The sequence below is a fragment of the Thermothielavioides terrestris genome, chromosome 3 (genome assembly GCF_000226115.1).
Source record: "Thermothielavioides terrestris NRRL 8126 chromosome 3, complete sequence".
NCBI classification, from domain to species: domain Eukaryota; kingdom Fungi; phylum Ascomycota; class Sordariomycetes; order Sordariales; family Chaetomiaceae; genus Thermothielavioides; species Thermothielavioides terrestris.
In genome coordinates this window covers 1,399,825-1,411,789 of record NC_016459.1, presented here as the reverse complement: position 1 = coordinate 1,411,789, position 11,965 = coordinate 1,399,825, and the positions used below count along the sequence as shown (strand labels likewise).

At 59.1% G+C, this 11,965-nt stretch overlaps 3 protein-coding genes across 3 annotated transcripts; 2 read left to right on the top strand and 1 right to left on the bottom strand.

The window, feature by feature from the left end:
- The first annotated feature begins 588 nt into the window (after positions 1-588).
- THITE_2116739 (uncharacterized protein) lies at positions 589-3,796 on the top strand. Its single transcript, XM_003654034.1, has 2 exons — positions 589-1,284; positions 1,341-3,796. Exons 1-2 carry the CDS (start codon positions 688-690, stop codon positions 3,564-3,566), a joined length of 2,823 nt encoding a protein of 940 aa, XP_003654082.1. The 5' UTR covers positions 589-687; the 3' UTR covers positions 3,567-3,796.
- Positions 3,797-6,964: 3,168 nt separating this feature from the next.
- On the top strand, positions 6,965-8,231 carry THITE_2049821 (uncharacterized protein; the record flags this gene model as incomplete). Its single annotated transcript, XM_003654033.1, has 4 exons — positions 6,965-7,071; positions 7,135-7,330; positions 7,396-7,777; positions 7,855-8,231. The coding sequence occupies 4 exons, from the start codon at positions 6,965-6,967 to the stop codon at positions 8,229-8,231; spliced, it is 1,062 nt and encodes a 353-aa protein (XP_003654081.1).
- Positions 8,232-9,054: 823 nt separating this feature from the next.
- On the bottom strand, positions 9,055-10,514 carry THITE_2116730 (uncharacterized protein). The gene is made up of 2 exons (XM_003654032.1): positions 9,786-10,514; positions 9,055-9,712 (listed from the first exon to the last, which is right to left on the bottom strand). The coding sequence occupies exons 1-2, from the start codon at positions 10,413-10,415 to the stop codon at positions 9,188-9,190; spliced, it is 1,155 nt and encodes a 384-aa protein (XP_003654080.1). The 5' UTR covers positions 10,416-10,514; the 3' UTR covers positions 9,055-9,187.
- Positions 10,515-11,965: the final 1,451 nt, after the last annotated feature.

Below are 11,965 nucleotides of genomic sequence, written 5' to 3'. Positions count from 1 at the left end.
CACTCTTTCTGAGACGCACTTCATCACCTCTATACCTCGCGTAAGGTACCTAACGAGACAAAGCCACTGCCGTCCGGGTTTGCCAGATTGCAGGGTTTTCGTGCTCTGATGCAGCCACTCATCAGGGGCTGGTGACGTGCTATCCGAAATTGCGCCCCGCTATCACGCGTGAGGTACCATTACGAGCAGGTTACGTGATTGTCTTATCACAGCTCTTGGAGAGTGCCAGCTCCGTTAGTATACTATGGATGCTTCTATCAAGTTTAACTTGTTAGCGAGTATTTCTCCCTATTGACATTCTACGCTCAGCCACAGCCTCACAGTGCGATTCCCAGCTGCACAACGCCCACCCGCTGATGAGGCCAGTCTGTCATCCCGCAGCCCCTCCGCCAAAAACTGCTGAGGCCACAGCAGCAGCTCCAACCCTGCGCTCCAGGTCTGTGCTCTGCCAATGCGAAGCTTGCTCCACAACCCGCCACCATCCAACATTAACCGATACGTTTGACTTCCTGCCAGCTCTCCGTCCCAAGGTTGCGCACCCGACAACACGTTTAAATAACACACACCAAGTCACTCCTTGGCCGGCGCCCTTGGTGTCGAGGCTGCATTGCCTGCGCACATCGTCTTCGCCCCGGACACCCGCTGCCACAACTTATCGCAGGTGGCGCCGCGCGGCCAAAGCTCACCATGTCCGCTCCGCACGGCGGCTACGGCCAGTACCCGCCCCCGCAACCCGGCGAGCAGTTCACGCATCCCGACCAAGGCTATGCGGACCCGACCGCTGCCCCGCCCCCCGCTACCGGCGCACAGCACGCTGCGGAGCATGGCAAGAAGAAGAAGAGAACATATGCCGCCGGCGCCTTCGAAGTCGGCATGGGGGGCAATGCCGTACTGGGCGGCCAGGCGCCAGCGGGAGGCCAATTCGGAGCCCCCGCGCCGGTATATGGAGGTTATCCGCAACCAGACGTCCAGCCCGCCGGCTACGCTGCTCAGCCGCAGCAGCCGTACGGCATGGCCCAGCCGGCGCCGGCGCCTGCCGTGGGAGGCTACCAGGCCCCGGAGCCGTACTATCCGACGGCCGGAGCTCCCCCGGCTGCCGGTGGCGTTGCCGGCCTGACCTCCGGGATGTCGGCCATGCATCTCGGCCCCGGCGCCCAGCAGCAGCTGCCGCCTCAGGCGCGCGCTGCTCCCCTGAACCAGCTCTACCCCACCGATCTCCTCAATCAGCCCTTCAATGTCTCCGAGTTGGACCTCCCTCCGCCGCCCATCATTCTGCCTCCGAACGTGCGTGGAAACCCTTACTTATCGTTTGTCTCGTACATGCTGACCTTCCATGGCAGTCCAGCGTTACTCCTTCTCCGGATGCGAACTGCCAGCCGAAGTACGTGCGATCGACGCTGAACGCTGTCCCTACGACGCACTCGCTGCTCAAGAAAAGCAAGCTGCCCTTTGCGCTCATCATTCAGCCTTACGCCGCCCTCCACGACCTGGATGACCCCGTGCCCATCGTCCAGGATCAGGTCATCTCGCGCTGCCGGAGATGTAGGTCCTATATCAACCCGTTCGTGACCTTCCTGGACCACGGCCACCGATGGCGTTGCAACATGTGCAACCTCACCAACGACGTGCCTCAGGCCTTCGACTGGGACGCCGCAGCCCAGAAGACCGTGGACCGGTGGCAGCGGCATGAATTGAACCACGCCGTTGTCGAATTCGTGGCGCCGCAAGAATACATGGTCCGCCCTCCGCAACCCCTGGTGTACCTCTTTTTGTTCGACGTCAGCTATGCCGCCGTGTCGACCGGCCTCCTGGCCACAAGTGCCCGCACCATTCTGGACAGCCTCAACAGGATTCCCAATGCCGACCGGCGCACGCGGCTCGGTTTCATCGCCGTCGACTCGAGCCTGCACTACTTCTCCGTCCCCAAGGACACGGACGAGAACGGCGAGACGAGCATGCTCGTCGTCAGCGACTTGGACGAACCTTTCCTCCCTGTTCCCCAAGAGCTTCTGGTACCCTTGACAGAGTGCCGCAACAGCATTGAGAGCTTCCTCACCAAGCTGCCAGAGATGTTCGCCAACAATCAGAACAACGGGTCTTGCATGGGCTCTGCCCTGAGGGCGGGGCACAAGCTCATCTCCCCTCTTGGCGGCAAGCTTGTTGTTCTCAGCGCGTCCCTGCCCAATGTCGGCTACGGCAAGCTCGACATGCGGGAAGACAAGAAGCTGCTGGGCACTTCCAAAGAGAGCGGCCTGCTCCAGACGGCGAGCGGTTTCTACAAGAGCTTTGCGGTCGAGTGCTCTAAGAACCAAGTCTCGATCGACATGTTCCTGTTCTCGTCGCAATACCAGGATGTGGCCTCGCTGAGCAACCTGCCGAGGTACACGGGCGGCCAGACCTGGTTCTACCCAGGATGGAATGCCGGCCGTCCGGAGGACGCCATCAAGTTCGCCTCCGAGTTCAGCGATTACCTCTCGTCCGAAATCGGCCTCGAAGCCGTCCTCCGCGTTCGGGCCACCACCGGGTTGCGCATGAGCACATTCTACGGCAACTTCTTTAACAGGAGTTCCGACTTGTGTGCCTTCCCTGCCTTCCCTCGCGACCAGTGTTACGTGGTCGAGGTGGCCATCGACGAGAACCTGACCAAGAACGTCGTGTGCCTGCAAACAGCCGTGCTGCTCACGACGTGCAACGGCGAGCGCCGCATCCGCGTCCTGACGCTCGCGCTGCCGACCACCACCAACCTCGCCGACGTGTACGCCTCGGCAGATCAATGTGCCGTGACGACCTACTACAGCCACAAGGCCGTGGAAAGGGCGCTCAGCCACGGGCTCGAGTCTGCCCGAGACATGCTGCAGAGCAAGATTACCGAGTTGCTCCAGACCTTCAGGAAGGAATTGGCTGGCGGCAGCATGGGCGGCGGCCTGCAGTTCCCGGCCAACCTCCGCGGCCTGCCGGCGCTGTTCCTGGGCTTGATCAAGCATGTCGGTCTGAGGAAGTCGGCGCAGATCCCCTCGGATCTCAGGTCTGCGGCCCTCTGCCTGCTCTCGACGCTGCCCCTGCCCCTGTTGATGCAGTACATCTATCCCCGCCTGTACTCCCTGCACGACATGCCCGACAACGCGGGCGTTCCCGACCCGGAGACGAGCCAGATCGTGCTGCCGCCGCCCCTGAACCTGTCATCCGAGAGGTTCGTGCCCTACGGCCTCTACCTCATCGACGACGGCCAGACGCAGTTCCTGTGGGTCGGCCGCGACGCCGTGCCGCAGCTCCTCATCGACGTGTTTGGCGTGACGGACCGGGCGCAGCTGCGCGTCGGCAAGGGCTCGGTGCCGGAGCTGGACAACGACTTCAACGAGCGGGTGCGCGCCGTCATCCAGAAGAGCCGCGACCACAAGTCGAGGGGCGTCGGCAGCATCGTCGTGCCGCATCTGTACATTGTCCGCGAGGACGGCGAGCCGAGCCTCAAGCTGTGGGCTCAGACGCTCCTGGTGGAGGACCGCGCCGATCAGGGGATGAGCTACCAACAGTGGATGGGGTCGCTGAGGGAGAAGGTCAGTCTCTGATGGCGATAGCGCCTCTGCGGCGGGATGCAACTTTGTAGTTCGTAGTGCTGATGTTTCTTGGTCTTGAACAGGTTGTTCAATAATCCATCCAGCCTTGTGGTGCTGGGGGAAAAGTGAATGCTTTTTTGTGTTGATGCATGGTTAATGTGTGGGTGAATAGATGTTACACAGCAAAGGTTTACAGATAAGACTGGAGTTGCAGCCGTTTGATAACCGCGTGTCGTTGCTGTTGTCCGTCTCGCGCCGAGTCACTCACCATCCAAGCCATGCCGGAGACCTGACGGTTGCTGCTTAGTAAAGCTGGTTTCCGTACGAAGTATATTTCAATCATCCGGCCGGCTGTCCAAGCACAAGGTCTCCGTAGAATACACAGTATCTCAAGAATAACTCAAGGATCGCTCTGGCCGTGCAGATCAGGGCCAACCGGCGCCGCGGCCGGGCTTCAGGATCAACGCCGGCTTACATGAGCAGCGGTCTGCTGGACGGGCAGCCCGCCGAGGCGGCAGATGTTCCTTGTGCCCAGAATAGCAGCGGCAGGCCCCACCCGGCCGTCAGATCAGGCCTCCAGGGGTCATTAACCAGCAGCGTGCGGCTCTTCCCATGCGGATGCGGGCTTCTCGACATCCGATGCACGGTCTCCGTCATCTGGGAAAGGGGGGGCGGGTTCGACCTGCAGCAGAAGGAATCATGGGGCTGCCGCGTCTCAACTAGGTAGTTCGATTGGGTGCAGAGAAGGCCGTCGACCGGTTACAGAGGTTGGGGTTGTGAGTATGGTACTGTACGGAATATCTTACAAAGTACTGAGGCCGCCCAGAAAGAAATGGCAAGGAGTTCAAACTGGCACTGGAGTACGGATACCTCCGTACCCCTTCTTGTCCACTACTCGGCCCCTTTGTGAAACCGGCCCAAAAAGCGCGCTTTGCCGTTCACGAGCCTACTTTCGTTTCTGTTTCTGGCAGTGCTCCTCCCGCCGAGCGCGGCCTGCCACATAATGCGCGGACATGGTGCTGGGTTGGGAAGGCCTTGAAACAGAAGCCCGCCGGCCATTGGGCGCGGCGCCCAAGTCTGAGACTGGCGCCGAGGACAGGAGAGGATAAAAGCGGGTCCGTTGGTGGGTGCCGCCAAACTCAACCCCCGCCAAACCAACGCGGTTCGGCTGCCGCTGGCCAGGCGCCGGAGGGCAGGGTGCTCCGGCGCCTAATTGGCGAGCTCGCCGGGCCGTTTGGGACATGTATCATGCAGCCCTGCCCTCCTTTGGCCTCTCCTTTTACGTGTGCTTGCTGAGTGGATCGTGGGACATGAGACGGATTTAGCATGCCGGATGACGGAATGGATGCAGTGTGATACCGGGACCGCCGGCGCGAAAGGGCATAAGGGTGGAATAGGGAGCGGATGGGATGGGTCGATCGAGGTTGAAGTTGACTGAACTCGATCCCGACCGACCGCCAACGCCGTGAGATAACGTCAGTTTTGGCTCGCTCGCCTGCAGTTTGTGCGTTCAGCTCAGCGCTTAACTTCCTGAGTTAGTTGCGATTGCTGGTTGACGGTGCTCTGCGCCGAGTGACTCGGATTCCATTTTTGCAAAGCCTTGGTCGCAACGGCACGGTCAACTGGTCAGCTGGCCGGGTCATGTTGGCCTTGCTGGACAGGGCAGTTCGAAGCTCGAGTTGTGACCAAGAATGGCCTCTTTTCACAGACCATCAAAAGCGGGGCAGCCGGTGCTGCTAACGCTAACAAGCTTAGGCACTCCGTCGTGTATGGAGGTGCCGAAGCAACGAATCTGGGCTGCGCTTGCCCAATTGAGATGAGGTGCCTGTGGGTGACAGGTGCCCAAGACCAGCTCCATCGACGCCCTGAGTGGCCCACTTTCCACCCCAACCTAGACGGGAACCCCTTGTCCCCTCCTTCTCCCCGCCAGTGGGACGGGAGGGGCCCAGATCCCAGAGCAGGCGACAGAGCAAGCTCTCGTTTGGCCCACGGCTCCGCTCTATTCCGTATACAACACTACCTCCTCGTTCCCATCGTCGACGAGGCTTCTGTTTTTTTTTTTCTGCTCGCCTCACCTCCTGCGATCTCCGCGCGTTTCCCACAGGGCCTCTTCCTTCTTCCGGCTCTACCTCTGCGTACAGAGCGAAACGTGAGCTCGCGCTCAGGCCATCCGTTCATTTCCGTTCGCTCTCAAGCCCCCGCCAGCCCGAGAGCGGGGCAACTTGGAATCTGTCGAGCTTGCCGTCTGAAGACTGCACCTCCTCCCATCCGTCTCCGACATTTACAGTTCGCTCGGCCCAAGAATATCCCCAGCAACGCTCAGGTACGTAAGTGTGTTTGTGCGCCTTTCATTTCAGTTTCCCTCCCATCGGCTCTACTCTGCCTCCGTGGACTTGCTCTCCACGGAGTTGGACGGCATCGCCCGAATGCAACAACCACGGACCACTGCTTTGCGATGTTTTCGCGGTCGAGCAATTAGTCATTCTGGACACGACTACACCCATACATACACACATGCTGGATCGGCCAATACAAGTTGCGCTCCCCTTGCCGCCGCGCAGATGGGGACCAGTCCCAAGGTTGGGAGTCTGTCCGCAGGCAGCCCCTGGTGCCTGGACCTGCGGAGACGAAGCGTATGATCGCCAGCTCCCGTATCCCCACACCCCGCTCGTCGGCGGCCTCGTCGGGGGCTCGATCTTTTCTGGAATTATTCGGCCTCGAGTGTTCGTCTGGCGCTTCTAGAAGCGCATCAGTCCCTGGAACTCTGTACGACGGCACCGGAATGGAGTGCCCGACCAGCCCCCTGCAGCCCCCGTACTGCCGTCATCTTGCCTGCTGTCTGCCCTGCCGGGACCCCGTCGGCTGACGTTAATGCCCCAACCTGCTGCCCTTCGCGCCAGCCACGACTTGGACCAGGCCTTCAGCCACATCTCGTCTTCCTGTGTATTCTTTTCAGTTGGTGATTCCTGGAAGCTAACTTGCGGCTGTTGCTTTACACCAGACCAGAGGTTCAGTCCCAACTTCGATCCACTCGGCGCCGTCAAACAAAGAACCAGCCAGTGGCCCGCGGGACTCCGTTCCGGCGCGCTTTGAGTGGAAAGTGACATATCGCGCCGTCCGCCTAAAGGAACCATCAGCCCCAGGGCCGACCCGCTGAATTGGCCCAGTGCCTTGAACCGTGTGCAACAACACAAATACCAGCCGTCCTCCCACGACCTGGCGCCTTCTCGAACGCTCTTCCAGGTCGCAGATCAATCAAAGGACTTGGGAAAATAATTGTCGCGGAAGGGCTCGGCCGGCCGGCATTCTTCCAGGTGGCTTAGATACCTTCGGCTTGGTCTTCGCCCATTTACCGCCTTTCTGCTATTGCCTTGAGCACAACTCGACCGAGTTCGCGATAGTCTGCAGCCATGAGTAACGCACAGAACAGAGGCGGGGCCCGGAAGATTTCCTTCAACGTCAGCGAGCAGTATGACATCCAGGACGTTGTCGGCGAAGGCGCCTATGGCGTCGTGTGGTACGCTCCAAGTCTGAAACACCTCGGCACCTAAATCTGGCGGAATCTGATCGCGAGATGCAGTTCTGCCATCCACAAGCCTTCCGGGCAGAAGGTCGCCATCAAGAAAATCACTCCGTTCGACCATTCCATGTTCTGCCTGCGGACGCTGCGCGAAATGAAGCTGTTGCGGTATTTCAACCACGAGAACATCATCTCCATCCTCGATATCCAGAAGCCGCGGAGCTACGAGACGTTCAACGAGGTCTACTTAATCCAGGTACGGCAGTTTATGCGGTTTGAACGTATCGGGAGCTGAGTGGCTCACGCTAAGAGAACGATTAGGAACTCATGGAGACGGACATGCATCGCGTGATTCGGACACAAGAACTCTCCGATGACCACTGCCAGTACTTCATCTACCAGACGTTGCGCGCTCTCAAGGCGATGCACTCGGCCAACGTGCTCCACCGGGACTTGAAGCCGTCCAACCTGTTGCTCAACGCTAACTGCGATCTCAAGGTCTGCGACTTTGGCCTGGCCCGGTCGGCAGCGTCGCAGGATGACAACTCTGGCTTCATGACGGAATACGTGGCAACGCGTTGGTACCGTGCCCCGGAGATCATGTTGACCTTCAAGGAGTACACAAAGGCGATCGACGTCTGGTCTGTGGGCTGCATTCTGGCTGAGATGCTCAGCGGCAAGCCCCTGTTCCCGGGCAAGGACTGTATGTGCTCCCAAGCTCAGGGCTCAGGCTCGGAAAACCACAAAGTAACCGTCTCGCTGCTGACACTCGGCGCATAGACCACCACCAGCTCACGTTGATCCTGGATGTCCTGGGAACGCCGACGATGGAGGACTACTACGGCATCAAGTCGCGCCGCGCGCGCGAGTACATTCGATCGCTACCCTTCAAGAAGAAGGTGCCCTTCCGGACGCTGTTTCCCAACACGTCGGAGCTGGCCCTCGACCTTCTGGAAAAGCTCCTCGCATTCAACCCCGTCAAGCGCATCACGGTCGAGGAGGCCCTCAAACATCCCTACCTCGAGCCGTACCACGACCCAGATGACGAGCCAACTGCGCCTCCTATCCCGGAGGAATTCTTCGATTTTGACAAGCACAAGGATAGCCTCAGCAAGGAACAGCTGAAGCAGCTGATCTACCAGGAGATAATGAGGTAGAGCGCGTGGGTGTTGGCCGTGGCGTTAAACTCGAGAGAAAGGGGGTCGCTCGGTGGCGAGGCAAGCTCCGTTTTGCTACACATGTTCTCTTTTCCCCCTACATTTTGTTTTCTTTTTTGTGACTGCTGCCAGGATCAAAGAGGTCGGGGCAAGACGGATAGCGAGATGGGATGTTAAAGTTTATAGTAAAAGCGTCCGAGAGCCTCGGTATGTCTACATCAACCGCCTCAGCGGATGAAGTAGCGACGAGTCTCGTTCTCATGAACTTATGCCATGTGGGTATCCGGGAGTGATAAGGCTTGATTATTGTGTTGTCTTTGTCTCCTTCCTGCCCATTGACCTCTTAGACAGCGGCGGCACTGCAAGGCCAAGCCACCTCGACTGGGTTTCTCACAATACTTTCAAATTGCGAGTGTCACCTGCTACGTCAAATCCCTGTTTTCGTATTGGCTTTGGGTATCTCCTGATTTTACTCATGCATGCCACCGTCCAACGCTGGCTGTCACCAGCCATCCTTACGCACCGAACTGCAGAAAATGAAATACATCATGCTAAGCCAGACCCCCGAACCGCCCTCCTCTTCCCTGAGGATCCATGCCCGTTTTGCTTCCCGCCTGCATTAAACCCCAATTTTGAAGCAGTTGTGATGCCACATAGACCCGTCGCCATAACGCCACCCAGCCGCCCATAGAAACCGGAACACAATCGTACCTCCATCCGAACATTCCCCGCCCTTGTCGTCCGACGTAGTGTAGTTACGTCAGAGCAGGCTATGAAAACAACCCTCCGAGACCATTTGGAAAGAGAGAGAGAAACAGAGTGGAAGACCAACCGACCGTCCCTCTCTCTATCCCATATCCCAGGCTAGTAGTAGTAGTAGTAGGAGGAGGAGGAGAGTAGTTGGCAGGCAACAGTTGCAAGCAGCGCTACTCGCAGCGCCGCGCTACTCTGCTGCTCTACCCGCCAATGACCCACACCTCGACGCCCAGGACGCCGAACTTCTCGCCCTCGTCGCTCAGCGGCTCGTTGCCGAACGTCTGGCTCGTCGAGCTCACCCCCCGCTCCAGCGAGTCGTCCAGCCACAGGCCGTACCGCCCGTCGCCCGCCCCCAGCGACAGGAAGTGGCTCTCGCACAGCATGTAGTACTCGTTCACGCCCGAGTAGGGGAACGCCTTGAAGCGGATCGACTGCGGCTGCGGCTGCGGCTGCGGCTGCGGCGTGGTCGAGCGGGAGCGCGGCGGGCCTGGCGGTTTTGTTGTTGTTTTTGTTGTTGTTGGGGTTGGGGTCCGTGCGATCGTGGTTGTGGGAGCCGCGACGCCGGGTTGGGGGTCGTTGTCGTCGTCGTTGTTGTTGTTGCTGGCGGAAGGAGCCGGCGGGGGTGGGGGAGGGGCGAGCACGGAGGCGCGCCAGAGGAAGCACTCGCCTGTGCCGAAGTACTTTGGGGCGGGGTGCGGGTGGTCAGAGAGATAAGCGCCGAAGAGCTGGCATATGCGCAGGAGGGTAATTAGCAGTGAAGCCAGAAGATGAAAAGGAAAAAGTCAGGGGACGACGTACACCGCCCTCGCAGTCCCGCACGCACAGCACGAACCCAACTCTCTTTCCCTGGTAGCACGCGCACTTCTCGTACAGCGTCGCGAGGCTCGCGCCGTCCTGCTCCAGGCTGTACACCAAGCGCCACTCGTCCACGATGCCCAGCCGCGCGGGCACCATGATCCGGATCTCCTCGGCGACGGGCACCGTCAGCAGCCGCGCCTCCGGCCGCGTGTCCTCGGCAAACCCGACAAGCTGCAACGGCTCCAGCGGCGGCGGCCGCATCGGCGACGAGGTCCGCTGGGCCTGCAGGACGTGCGGGGGCGTGTACACGCCGTCGACGCCGTTCCCGAGGTGGTCGTGCGTGTGCCTGCGGTCACCGCCGTCCGGCTGGTAGGTCCGCGCGTGCGGGAGGCTGGCGGGCAGGGTCAGGTTCGAGGTCGCGGGGGACGGCTCGCCGGAGAAGCGGCGCATGATGCCGCCCCAGAGGCTCGACACGGACGAGGAGAGGAAGGCGGACGACGAGCTCGAGGAGGTGGCGCCACCGCCCGGCGGGGTGACGGAGCCGGGGGACGAGGAGGCGGGGGAGACGTCGAGCTCGCGGGAGCGGCGGGAGCGAAGCGGCTGGTTGTTGTGGGCAGTGTAGACGGTCATTGTTCGGCTTGATAGGTGCTACGTTATGTTGAATAACAGCGACTGAAGAATCGCCGCGATGTCATCGATGCTGCTACCTGGTAAGCAACAGCTCGAAGCAAGGATGGTGCTTTGTTGGAAGCTCCGATAAGCGATATGGGCGCGGGGATCGACAGCCAATGCTGGTTTTCAGTGGGTCTGCTTGGAATGATGGCCATCAATGTTGAGGCAGTCAAAGTGGGAGCTGGAGATGGACGCGCTCCAAAGATCCAATTGGGAGCGGTGTTGTAAGAAGACAGTTCGCATATGGAATAACTACCGCATATGCCAGATGATTGCGTGGGCTTAGGTTATCTCAGCCCTCAGACCTCTTTCATTTGCGTTCTCTGTTTTCCTGGCCTACGGCCAGGAGAGGGCTGCCAAGACGTAATCCCATACTAGTTTGTATGTAACACTGTCGCGCTAGCCCTTTCTAGAACCTGGCCCACTTTTTGTAGAGAACGCCTTTGAAAGAGGTCTGAGAGCAAAATTCGAGAATCGCAAAAGTCAAGTTACGGATTTGTATGGGAGCCTAGAAAATCTAATACAATCACTCGCCAATATCTCCACCACTACGTATCGTATCGCGAACGCAAATACTGTCTGAAGATCGCTATTGACTGGCGATTCTAACGAGCCTACTTTGATGCCTGTAGTTGCAGTATTTTCTTGGATGGTCGTCCCCAACGTAAATTCCAAGTTAAGTTACGCCTTTCTTTTTAGTCGATGACCCCCCTTCAACTTCTATACTACTGCGTCAAACTCGATCAAATTTGATAGCGACGTTGCCCGGCTCTAGGCGATCCTTAGAGCCTGTTTTTCCGCCCCCTGATCAGACCTTTTGGCTGAACCCTAGCCCGGAGGGTGTGGAAAATGGACTTTGATGAGCTTGATCGCGGGTATCCTGGGCTTACGGGCATCCTCCTGGCCAACGTGGGCATCTTCCTGGGTTCGCGGGCATCCTGGCCAACGCGGGCATCTTCCTGGGTTCGTGGGCATCCTGGCCAACGCGGGCATCTTCCTGGGTTCGTGGGCATCCTGGCCAACGCGGGCATCTTCCTGGGTTCGCGGGCATCCTGGCCAACGCGGGCATCTTCCTGGGTTCGCGGGCATCCTGGCCAACGCGGGCATCCTGGGCTTACGGCCATCCTCCTAGCCAACGTAGGCATCCTGGGCACCGTTAGAAAGCGTATAATCTAGTGATTTAGGAGCAACTTACGGATCGCCAAAATACCTAGTTTTGATGGTGTTGTGGCTGTCGGCGCAATTCGCCCTGCTCCTTGCGTGCCCTGACTGGGCCAAATCCCGAACTTTGCACTCAGACCAGTATGGGTGGACGTTAAAGAGATCCCGCCAAGACTAATTTCGGCCAATTGTCGGCAATGTTTTTACATCGTCAGTACGTCGCTAAGATCGCTACGGGGTTTGCACTATCGCCAAGGTTTAGTTGCCAAGGGTACGAAGGGCGGTGCTAGCCCCCCACTAATTAGGATTTAGGTTAAGATTAGGATACGGGTTATAGTTAGGGTATA